The sequence below is a fragment of the Microtus oregoni genome, unplaced genomic scaffold (assembly GCF_018167655.1).
Source record: "Microtus oregoni isolate MIOR12 unplaced genomic scaffold, Mior012 000056F_ref0000123, whole genome shotgun sequence".
NCBI lineage: Eukaryota > Metazoa > Chordata > Mammalia > Rodentia > Cricetidae > Microtus > Microtus oregoni.
The window spans coordinates 1,772,585-1,785,578 of NW_024543832.1; the positions used below are offsets into that span (position 1 = coordinate 1,772,585).

The 12,994-nt window shown below is 37.9% G+C and overlaps 1 gene segment (V, D, J or C); it reads right to left on the bottom strand.

The window, feature by feature from the left end:
* Window positions 1–939: 939 nt before the first annotated feature.
* Window positions 940–1,491, bottom strand: LOC121438503. The segment is given in 2 exon segments: window positions 940–1,361; window positions 1,446–1,491. Coding segments are annotated over 2 exon segments (468 nt in total).
* Between the last annotated feature and the right edge of the window lie 11,503 nt (window positions 1,492–12,994).

A 12,994-nucleotide genomic window follows, 5' to 3' on the forward strand; every position in this document is an offset into this window, starting at 1 on the left:
ATGTTTGTTGCAGCTCAGTTCTCAACAGTTGAAATATCAAACCAATCTGCATGAATATGGAGGGCCTTGTATCAGAACAGCCAGACATCAAGAGGACAAAATGACCACTTAATCTGTGGAAATTAAGAAGCTCATTTTAGGAATAGTAAATAGTGAAGTCTGATCATAGTTTGGACAGTGTAGAATGAGAAGATTAATCAGTTAGTTGGGAAGGATTATCCCAAATAATAAGTTCTATGGAAGATGCCCAAAGTTAGTAAGAACACATCCTGTTTCAAATATGGAGAAAGTCAGTTTTAAAGTTAGACAGACCCCCAAACAATACCTATTTGTTTTGCCTGAGGAACCACTGCTTGTAAGTCTGATGGGAAAGGTAATTTTTACCAAGGTGCAAATGCATGAAATTCGATTTGTCAAAAATAATAATCAATTCTATCCTTTTGTTGGACCTTCTTGGTATAGAGGGAAACTATGGGTATTTCAGTTTCCAGGGTGTTGTTGGAAAATGACTTTAAATTAGGGAAGCTGTGGTTCCTCTATCACAGGTGCAAAAACAAAGAGGACAAACTACAGCTCTTTTAAAGTTCTCTAGCTTATAACTGAACCTAACACCAACAAGTGTCATCCTGCTTAGTCCTTTAAAATATACTAAGATAATGTGTGAATATGTATGTATGTATGTATGTATGTATGTATGTATGTAAAACATACAAAGTTATATGTAATTCTGTCTAATAGCAAGAAGCAGATTGTTAGCTTTCAGGGCTTGTGGGACAGCTATTTGTTATATTATTTGAACAAATATGAAGTTTATTATACTATGACAGTGAAGAGACACCTCTAGAGAATTTTTTTCTTATTTGTGTATGGAAGAAGAAAACACAGATTCTAATTTTGAAACATATTCTCATGCAGCATAGTCTAGAACTTCTTATCTTATTAAGCAACCACATACTGGTCTAGGGAGACCCTGTTGGTCCCCAACGCCCCCTGCTGGTCGTGAGTGTCTCCATATGGAGGTTTTTGTATAGGCTCACACTGGAGTTCTCTCACTGTGTCTAAGGTACAGTAATACATGGCTGTGTCCTCAGTTTGCAGACTGTTTAGTTTTAAGAAAACTTGGCTCTTGGAGGTGTCCCTGGTGATGCTGATTCGGGTCTGGAGGACTGAATTATAATATGTATTTCCATTGCTTGCTATAACTCCCATCCACTCCAGACCCTTTCCTGGAGGTTGGCGGACCCAGTCTACACCATAGCTGGTTAATGAGAATCCAGAGACAGTGCAGGTGAGAGACAGGGTCTGTGATGGTTGCACTAAGCCAGGTCCTGACTCCTTCAGCTGTATCTGGGACAGGGCACCTAGGGACAAGCAACATCACCATCAGTCATATAACCCATAGATGAAAAACCTGGGTCCCTTTCCTGAAACCCTGAAGCACTTACAGCTTGGAAATGTCACCAGGCAGAGGAGCATCCCCAGGACAGCCATGCTGTGTTGGAGGCTCCAGTCAGAAGGAGATGGCACCTCTCAGCTTGGCCTTGGATTTCATTCTGAGCTTGAGGACTGCTTTGCATTGAGGGAGGTCCCAGAGTGCATAAAAAGGAAGCACAGGCAATGTTTCCAATTTCTCCTCCAGGAAACTGAGATTTGCTTTGTGCATCTTAGAGGTACTGAATATTGAACCTCAGCAACATTTCTGTAATTCTGTCTGGATTTCCAATCCCAGAAAAACAGGAAGTATTTAGTCATACAATACAAGCCTTATAAGCAAACCATGGAAGTGTTTACATTAACTTGATTCAAATTCATTCAGTTCAGGCAGAGGAGGATACCAAGTTCTCAATGGATTTATGTATCTCTTTAACTTCCAGTAGAGAATTTAAGTGGTATTGGTACTTTTGGTGATCAGATCCTGTTTAAGGAACTACTTAATTCTTTCTGTTGGTGTCTGTGGAGTTGTCTCATTCTTATAATTTCTCAGGAAATAACGTGGGAGGAAGCAGCTCACACACATTTCATACATGTGATTTCCCATGTTTATCTGTAAGGAAATCTGTAGTACTAATTTGCGTCCCATCTTATTAGGTTCAGATTTCACCTTCTCACGTAGGAACATCCTATCTGGACACTAGTATTCATTCCTCTTGATTTATGTCAGTCTGTCCTTGTACTTTTATATCTATATTTGTCACTCTCTTCTGGAAGCAGCCAGTCACAGGTTCCTAAATATATTGTTGCTTTGGTAAGTTATGGGAAGCTGAGCTACTTATAACATTCAGAAAAAGAAAAAGCATACAGCCATGTTTGAGGGTTATGTTCACTGAAGTAATAACAAGAGAGAGAACATTAAGTGATGACAAGAAGTGGACTGGAAGGCAGATATGGACATGGGGAACTCTGTGACTTTAATGATAGTTAAGGTATAGAAAATAAGAGTTTCTAGTGTTTTTTCCTGTGTCTTGTTAATTCAAATTACTAGGGAAGGGAAGTGTACACGTGGAACTTACCTGTTCATTTATGATCAGGAAATGTCTGTCTAACATGACATTAGAGACGTCACAATTTGTGTTCATTATTTCTTTATGCATAGTTTTTTCACTTTCTACAGTGATTTGCTCTGGTAAAACTGCTCTTCACTTTAGGGAGACAGCCAACCTGTCAAAACAGTGATCATCATGTACAGTATGAGTTCAATGTTCCCTGCATCTTTGAATGCTTCAGGATTACAAAAAGATATTTTTCAGACATGATGCTTAGTTGTTTCATCTTGGGTTTGTTTGATATTTTCATTGTGTTTACAATAATCTGGAAAGGAGTATCTCAGAAATAAATGCACAGTTCTTATACTATATAGGGGAAATAGGTATAAATCCACTATTTCAAATATATTTTTGTCTTTAGTTACTTCAGAGATATTGTCTAAGTTAGGTTTCCATTTCTGTGAAAAGACACCATGACCACAACTGTTAAAAGGAAACCATATAATTTAGGGGACTTTCCTGCAGTCCAGAAGTTCAGACCATTCTCATCATGGCAGGAAGAATGACTGCGTGCAATAAGTCATGGTGCTGGAGGAATACCAGAGAGTCCAACATCTTGCAAGCAACAAGAAGTTAACAGACAGACTGGGCAGCATCCTGAGCATAGAAAACCTCAAAGCCTACCTTCCATAGTGACACATTTCCTCCAATCAGGATGTGCCCACTCCAGTAATGCCACCTATCTTAAGAGTGTCACTCCCTTTGATATTATTTGGGCCAATTTCATTCAAACTCCCACGGAAAGTTTGTGTCCATATCTCATACTCTCTTACTCCTTTGGTTTTTCTTTTTCCATGAGACTCTCAAAAATGAAGTCACTGGGAAAACAGCATTTGCCTAGGGAATTCATTCATGGTAAAGTCACACCTTATTTATTATTATCTTCTATTTGAGAGGTGTATCCTTATTCTTAAGGGTTTATTCAGTCATTTGTTTAATTATTTAAAGTGGATAGATGGATACTCAGTGGGTCATGTAGAATTAACAGTACCAGCCTGTCCACTTACGTGGTGGTCAGAATCTTTTTACATGATATAAACTAAAGTCATCACGGAAAAAGAATCTTATTTAGAAAAACATTCCTACATTATCTTGAAATGAAGGCAAGACTGTGATTTAATTGTCTTGATTAATAACTGATGTAGGAGGGTCCAGACAGATATAGACAATGCCATCCATGGGCAGGTAGTGTTTATCCATTGTATAAGGAAGCATGCTGCACAACCATAGAGAACATGTCTATGAATTGCGTTTATTTGTGATCTCTGATTCAGTTCCCACTTTCAGGTTTCTGTCTTGATTTCACATCCAAATTTCCCTCCATGGTGGTCTGTAATCTTTAAGATTACACAAACCCTTTCATTTCCATGTTGCTAATCACATCAAAGTCGCAGAATGGACAGTTTAAATTTTTTCTGTTGAGAGAATGGGTTGAAAATGGTGACAGTGTGTACAACTGCAACCATAGTCACACATACAGTTACACTTTTAGGTACAGCCAAACTCCACAACAAACACATTCACCCTCACACAGAAGCACACTTACAGATAATTATACATCCAAACACACCCACTGACACAGATGCATACACATGCATGCACATATAGACACACACAACATACCACCACCACCTACACCACTATCACATCCACATGTAGAAATACTTATTCATAAGCAGAGGGGTTGAATTTCTTTCTTCCTGTCTTTTTCACAGGGCCACTCTGGTTGATTTGGTCTCACTATGTAGACCAAGCTGATATTGAACCATGTTACTCTCTCCCTCGTGACTGAATCAAAGGTGTGCACCTTCACTCCCAAACATCTCATAAAGAGCTCTTAAAACTTTAAAATATTTTTTTCATATAATAAATTCTGATCACTATTTTCTTCCCTCATATCTTTTCATGTCTTTCCTCTTTCACAACTTGCTTAACTCCATAACAGGCATGGTTTATAGCCAATTTTGTTTTTTTTAATTTTTTTATATTCCAGAGTAGATTCAATAAATATAATAAAACCTTGACACATTTCAAGATAAGAAAACCTTACGAAAAACACAAAACTTGTAAAGTTACATCTATGGAATGATGAACAACACATGAAATATTTTCAATGTGATATTATGATAATGTTAACATATAAATTATTATTAGATATATCTAAATGGAGTCAGTGGATCATTTATAGAAATGAAAATGTTAAAATCAATAAATTTGAAATACTCACTGAAGCTTTACTTAAAAAATTAAATAGCACTAGGTGTTTGGGCACAATCCTAATATCTGAGCAATCAGGGTGAAACAAAGAAAGAGGAAGAAGGGGAGAGACAAAGACAGGCAGAGAGGGAGGAGAGAGAGAGAGAGAGAGAGAGAGAGAGAGAGAGAGAGAGAGAGAGGAACAGACAGACAGACAGAGACAAAGAGAGATGTGAAGTAGGCAGGCTCATCTTTTAAAAGGGAACATAGTGAATGTGCAGAGGAGGTGCTTTAGTGGCTGCAATTGAGGAGGTATCCTATCAGAACTCTAAGGTTATGCTAGTACAGATGCCTTAATACTGACAGCAGTGGTAGCTCAAGTCTTTAATCCCATCCCTAGGGAAGCTAGAAGCATTTTTCTGTGAGTTCAAGGCCATCCTGGTCAATAGAACTAGCTCTAGAAGAGGCAAGACTACACAAAGAAACACAGTCCCAAATAATGTGTGTTTGTGCGCCATGATTTGTCTTTTCATACCTTATATCAGTAAAGTATAAATTTTGTCAGATTTCACATCCTAGAAGTGGTTCAATTTTTTTAAACAGTAATTAAGTTTACATAGCTATGTTGATTTTACATGTTATAATTTTGTTAGGTCTAATTATTTTTTTCTTCCTATGTTTCTTTGGTAAGCTGTTCTTCTATATTCCCCCTTTTTTTGTTTGAAATAAGGGCTCACCCTTTACAGCCAATTTTGGGACCAGACTCGTGACATTCATTTTCATATTGACAATAAATGGTTTGAAAACCCAGAATTGACAATGTTCTTTCTTTTAAAAATTATTATATGATGTATATGCTAGTTTCATAGTCTACAACATTTTTATTAATATTTAAAATGGATAGTGCTACAATTCAGGGCTGAGGTGATGACTCAGTAGTAAGGTGCCTGCCTCACATACTCAGTGCTTCAATTTGATTTTCAGCACTTAACAATTAAGCTGGTGGTGAAGATTTATCGTTATATTGTCAAAACAGGTGAGGTAGTGAAAGGAGCTTCTCTGGATCTTGCTATACAAACATTCTATCTGACCCTCCTGAAATTCAGGTTTAGTGTGAGGCCCTCAAAAAATAGGTAACTGTCGACTGAAGAATACACCCAGAATCAACTTGTGGCCTCTACACACATGTGCAAACATACACTGTGATAATTAGTGTTTCCCTTCATTCAAACATTTCCCTTTCCATGTGCAGAGCTCATCGTTTATAGTTATTTAGAAGCAAGTCATGGGAGCTACAGACTTAAGTAGAGCTGATCGTTATGGGAAGCAAGAGCAGAACTCCTCTGACTCACTGTATACTTATTCCCACTCCAAAACTTTCATCTGCCCTCTCTACTCTAGGAACTATAATTCCTTCTCCAGTCATAATATTGCTTGTTTTAAGTGTATTAATGTGAGAATTATATTTTTGCATATAATTCTGATATTTTTCTTTTAAATTTGAACTAGGTTCTTAAAGTTAATATCTTGTAGATGGAATGCAAACACTATAACTCAGAGCTAGCCAAGCCCTCCCATTCTTTAAAATATCACATTTTCATCAGAAAGTAATGTTTTGATTATAACACTCAAAACAAAACCAGCCACTCTAAGTTCTACTTTATAACCAGCACTTATGACTGCATGTAACACAGCAGAAAAAAAGTATAAGATCAATATTTTGAGCATCAATGTCCAGAATGTAGAGTAGGAAGAACAAATAAAACCAAAGAAATAAAATGAGGCCAGGAGAAAGAAACTTCCTTCCCAGCTTGTGACTCCCATCCACAATCTAGAGTACATTAAATATGAAATCATCATGTACTGTAAAGATTCATAGAACATGCAGGAATCTCCCTATTTAATTCAACACCACACACTTGAATGAAATGGTAAAAATTAGCAATGGACTGTGCACATGAACAACACATTGTCTGCAACACAGTGAACTGAGGAAGGCAGGGGCTACTGAGTTGTGCTCTCACTCACTGATGTTCTGATTGTCACTTTGGATCTTAAGCAAAAAGTGGACGTGGGTTGTGTTTCTTGCTTTTGTAATGGGAAGGGAGGCCCTGACTGTGGTCAATCCCCATGTCTTCCAGGGCACCTGACACCTTACCTTTGCCCTGTGGTCAGAGGATGCTGTGGTAATCCCTGTAATGCAAAGTATTAATATAGTATGAGAAAATATGCCTCTCTTAGGCAAACACACAAACTCCCAGACATAGACAGAGAAATACAGACAAATAATAACAGAGACAAATCTACACGAAGATATATATCCTAGAGCAAACAGATATCAACATGTTATTTGAATGTCACTCATTTTACTTAAAATATCATGTTCATTCATAATTTAGCTTGATAATATTGATACATCCCAATACTCTCCCTCTCCTGAATCCTACTCTGGATGACCCTATATTCCCTGAGCTATGTGTTGTTCTGTGGACTGAAATATCAGAGAAGCGACTGAAATGAATTGCTCTTGAGAAGAAAATGAGACAGTACTTTTCATGAGAAAAGATGTCCTAACTTTAAACAGGGGGTAGTGGTGAGTCAAACACAGCATATATTAATCAAAATGAGGAATTAATAATTGAAATGTATTTTTTTGAATCAAAACAGCATTTATACTACATAAGAACTCTTCCATCAAATTAACTCCCAACAGTAGATGAGTAATTTTTTTTAATAAATACTTTTTGTTGTTTTTTTCAAGACAGGGTTTCTCTAGCTGTCCTGGAACTGGCTCTGCAGACCATGCTGGCCTTGAACTTAATGATCAGCCTGCCTCTTCTTTCTGAGTGCAGGAATTAAACATGTGTGCCAGCACCACCAGGCAAATACATTATTTTGCGTTATGCATACGTGATTCTGTGTGGATGGTGTAGTGATCATGGAGACAAACAGGGGCCACTGGATCCTCTGAACTCACATGTGGTTATAAACTGCCCTGAGTCTAGGGTTTACAATCTCTAGTTTCTTACGTTTCTTTCTGGTCTGATGCTGGTCACCACAGAACCACTTCCACCCTTTATGACAGTTTTCCTTTTGTTCATGTCTGAATACACCCTATATTTAAAAAGCAACTTAAATGGGGCAATGGAACTAGCTCTGCAGTTCAGGTACTTGCTGAAGCAGAATATTCAACTGGGATCTTAATTATGAGCTCAAGTCTTCAAGGATAATAAAAGAGGTGTGTGTCAGCAAACAAGTTTTCCCATTCATGGGATATGGAGCCATCATAATCACTGGAACTCACTAAAACTAGTCTAACCATTTTTGATATCCAGGCCATGGTACAGGACATCCTTTTGTCTACGTCTTGTTTGTATTGGTTAATAAATGAGTTGCTTTCGACCTATGACTTAACAGAATATAGCCAGATTGGAAGAGTTTTATATGTAGTGATCTTAGGCAGAGTCAGTGAGGCTCCATGTAACTGCGAGAGGAGAAAGATGTGAGCCACCAGCCAGAAACTTGACAGTACGGCATGCACATCATGGTAAAATATAAAGTAAATAGATATTGATTAACCAAAGATATAAGAGCTAACTATCAACATGCTTAAGTAATTGGCCAAGCAGTGATTTAAATAATATAGTTTCTGTGTGATTATTTTGTAAGTCTGGGAGACTGGAAAATGAACTAACAGCCTCTGGCAACAAGGCTATGTGATACAGCTTGTCTTTAAAATTAGGTGCACATTGATAGATGAATAAATCACATATCCAAATGTACAGAAATACACACATACATGGGAGTGGGGTTAGAGAAAGAAAGAGCAAGAAGAAGAAAAAACAGCATAACAAAATCATACATATATAATATGATTTTATAAAATAAATATGAATAAAATAAATACAAAAACATTTATCAAACTGAAAAACAGAAATTTAAATAAACAATTGGACACTTCAAGGATTACTACACACCAAACCTGTAGAGAGAATCCTGAATGTGATTTGGAGAAGCAGCACCCTTTTTGCCTCTCTCAACAGGCTCTTCTGTGACCCAGAGCTCTATGTGCTCTTAGTGCCCCCTACTTGTTCTTAGGGATTTTTGCATCTGAGCTCACAGTATTCACTGTGTATTTTGCACAGTAACACATGGCTGTGTCCTCAGACCTCAGACCGCCTATTTCCAAGTACTGAGTGTTCTTGTCCTTGTCTCTGGAGATGGTGAATTATATCTTCATGGCATCAGCATAGTAGTTGTTGATTATTATTACCACCGTTTAATGGATGAAAACCACTCCAGCTGCTTCCCTCATGCTGGGCAGACCCAGCTCATGTTATAGTTACTGAAGGTGCATCCACAGAGTCTCAGGAGCTTCTTAGGCTTTACTAAGAATACCAAGACTCCACCAACTGCAATTCTCACTTGACATTTAAAAGCACAGAGAAATCTGATCATAAAACTGACCAAAATCCATTTTTCATTCTCATGCACACACATGACACATTGTCTCATCTCTATAAATTACCTTTTAAAATAATGACAAGAAAAATTAAATTAAGCCTCAAGTCCATGGTGAGTGGCATTTTTTAGTGCTAATCACCAAATACATAATCTAGGTTCTAAAAATGTTCAAAATAGGCAATGTTCCTCACTGGATGATGTTTAGAGAGATGGCAAGAGTACAATGAGTATAGCTAGGTCACTAAATGGGTTACCTTAGCCATCTAAGGACAGCAGATACACTGTAAGCAGGACATTGAGGGTATTTAAAATGTAGAAAACCAGGAGATGTGCAGGGTAGAGGATGATGGCTAAGTTTGAGGAAGAGCATGGGGGCCAGGAAGAAATGAAAATTTCCCGCTTCTACTTCCTTGACACACGGGGCAACTGAGGATCAATGACTGCTGAAAATATAACTATAGAGACTCTTAACAGAGAGGGACTGAGACAGAATAGTGGGGCATTAGCAAATGGGACTTTATGATGTTCCTCAGAGGAGATGTTCACAGAGTAAAAGTTGTAAGATCATTCATTGTATTGATCTGCTGGCTTAGTGAGAAAAGTAGAGGGCCCTTGATAGTCTGTGCTTGTAATTTGGGGATGCCTCAATAAAGAGGGACCAGGAAGAGAAATACAAAATACTGGTTGGACAGTGAATGGGGATTTGGGAATTCCCTATTGGTAAGAGTGATTAAGAGGTTCAGGTGTATTCATGGGGCCTTACAGGCTTATGAGATAATTGTAGTATCTCTGGAATAGGAAAAGGACAATAACTATAAACTTTTATGTTTCATGAATTTGTAAAAAGCACATTTAATTAAAATTTCTTGAATATCTGCTGAGTTTCAAGATAGTAGAAAGCAAAAATGCTTCATAACCTAGATTACACACTCTTGAAGATACAGGTGTTTGACCAGGAAGACTGAAGACAATCTATGAGATTAGAAAATTATAAAAAATATAAAATCCATTATAAAATTTCAGTGAGCTTCTTTCTAAGTACTAAAAGACCAGGAAAACTCATCCAGAAGCATAAACATTTCAATACATGAGCTTCAAAGTGGTTTAAAAATTGTATGATGTAATATTGATGGGAATTTCAGGAGAGAAATGAATGTTTTACCAGTGTTTACTTACAAGACAACTCCTGTAATGTACATCAAGATATGCATTAGTAAGCAGAGATGGTAGTATGCTGAAAATACCTCAGTAAATTTCTTTTTAAAATTCTGACTAATGTAACTTAGGTTCTTGTCATGCCACCTCCTGTGGAGTCTGCTTCCTCACTCATATAAGATGTGGCACAATCTTCAAGGAAGAGTGCCTGCAGAGAAAGTGTGCATGTACTATCCTTCCTGCATTGGAACCCTTGAACTTTTGGCATTAACTGCTTATGTTCTAAGGAATACAGTCTGATTTCTTCTGGAAGGATAGATATTGTATGTTTATGTTTCCAGAGTCTACTGATGAGCCATTGCTCCATAAAGGAGTATACCATGCTAATGGAAGACAATGGGATAACATTCAAGAGAAAAAGTTTCCAGGTTTAATGTGGTTCTTAGTAAATAAAGGACAAAATGCAAACATAATTTAAGGAATTAAGACAGATTCAGCAAAGATCGAATAAATATAAGAAGAGAGAGTAACTGTAATATCTCAAAAATGGTTTGGGGGAAGGTTTTAAACAGTGGAGCTGATCTATTGGGAGCTCACCAAGGCCAGCTGGACTGTGACTGAAAAAGCATGGGATAAAACTGGACTCTCTGAGCATGGCCAACAATGAGGGCTGATGAGAACCCAAGGACAATGGCACGGGCTTTTGAACCTATGTAATGTGCTGGCTTTGTGGGAGCCTAGCCAGTGTGGATGTTCACCTTCCTAGAAATGCACGGAGGGGGGAGGACCTAGGACTTACCACAGGGCAGGGAAATCTGACTGCTCTTTGGGCTGGAGAGGGAGGGGGAGAGGAGTGGGGGGAGGGGGAGAAGGGTGGGAGGAGGGGGAGGGAAATGGGAGGCTGGGAGGAGGAGGAAATTTGTTTTTTTTTCTCTTTTCTCAATAAAAAAAAGTTAAAAAAAATAAAAGGAAATAAAAACATGGAGGAGAATAAAAGAAGTTCTTCTGCATAGATTGCAGAAATATAAAAAGACTGTAGACTATTTGACTATTAACAGCAACTGCTTGCCCTTAGCTCAGAATGCTTTGAATTCATAACCTAGATAAAGTTTTATATCGAAACTAAGGACAAGCCATGTCTAGCAGGACCAACCCTGCAACATCTGTCTGATGAAAATCTATTCTTGTGTATCTGATATAATGATTCTAAGAATAATCTGTATCACATGAAAAAAGAATCCATGCTGTTAAGCATTTTTTCTGTATAAACAATGAGCCTTATGTCTATTAAAATTGCATTAAAATGCAATTCCTTTGAGTCTTGTGTCTGTCATTCACTGACTCCTTACCCACCTATTCCTGAGACCCTGTCCCATCAATCCTAGTGTCCTGGCTGAGCTGGTTCATTTCATGTACCCACTTTCATTCAAGGAAAAGCTCTCCGCTAATGACACATAGTATAAGGACTGTGGGAATGTGAGAGGTAGAAACATCGTTCATTGTTTGGTCTTTATGGGACTTTATGGGGATCAGGCTTTCAGACAGAGAATCTAGATTAAGCGATAGTGTAACTGTGGTATCAAGAAATAAACATGGAAATGCAAAAAAAAAATCTTTTCCAAATGAAAATCCCACTCCATTTCCACCCAACTCATCTATTGCTGGTCACATAGCCTTTGTTTCAATTTCTCTGAAGATCCTACACATTATTAACCAATGTCTAGCAGAACTAGTGGCCTTTCATTTCTACTTTAATAACTATATCTTACCTGAGGTTCAGAAATGAAAAATGACCAAAATGGCCAGCCTTACAGAGAAGTCAGCAATGACACACACCTTTAATTCCAGTAGCCACACTAGCTTACCTTAGAAACCAAGCAGTAGTTGTGCACGCCCTTAATCTCAGCACTAGAGAGGATTATAAAGTGGGAAGAGACAGCTCTCAGAATCTGTCTCATTCTGAGATTCCTGGAAATATGATCATCATTTTGGACTGAGGTAGAGGTAAGAGCCAGTAGCTGGATGCTTTGCTTTTCTGACCTTCAGGTATAACCCCTATTTCTGTCTCTGAGTTTTATTAATCATGTTACATTTGCTGCTCAAATTTGGGGTACAAATTCATCAAAAAGCCATTTGTCAGAGGTTTTTTAGCCATCAGGCCAGAGCAGGGATTGGAATTCCAGCTCTAGGAATTGGAACCAAACCTAGCCATCAGGTTTTGGGGTAGGAACTAGCAGTTCCAACTATAATGTATCCCAATTTAGCATCCTCTCCTGGTGCACAATAATCAATAATACAATAATCAACTTTATATGGAAAAACAAAAAACCCAGGATAGCCAAAACAATCCTATACAGTAAAGGATCTCCTGGAAGCATTACAATCCCTGACTTCAAACTCTATTACAGAGCTACAGTGATGAAAACAGTGTCGTACTGGCATAAAAACAGAGAAGTCGACCATTGGAATCATATAGAAGACCCGAATTTTAACCCACAAACCGATGATCACCTTATTTTCGATAAAGGAGCTAAAAGTATACTATGGAAGAAAGAAAGCATCTTCAACAAATGGTGCTGGCACAACTGGATTTCAACTTGTAGAAGAATGAAATAGACCCATATCTATCACCATGC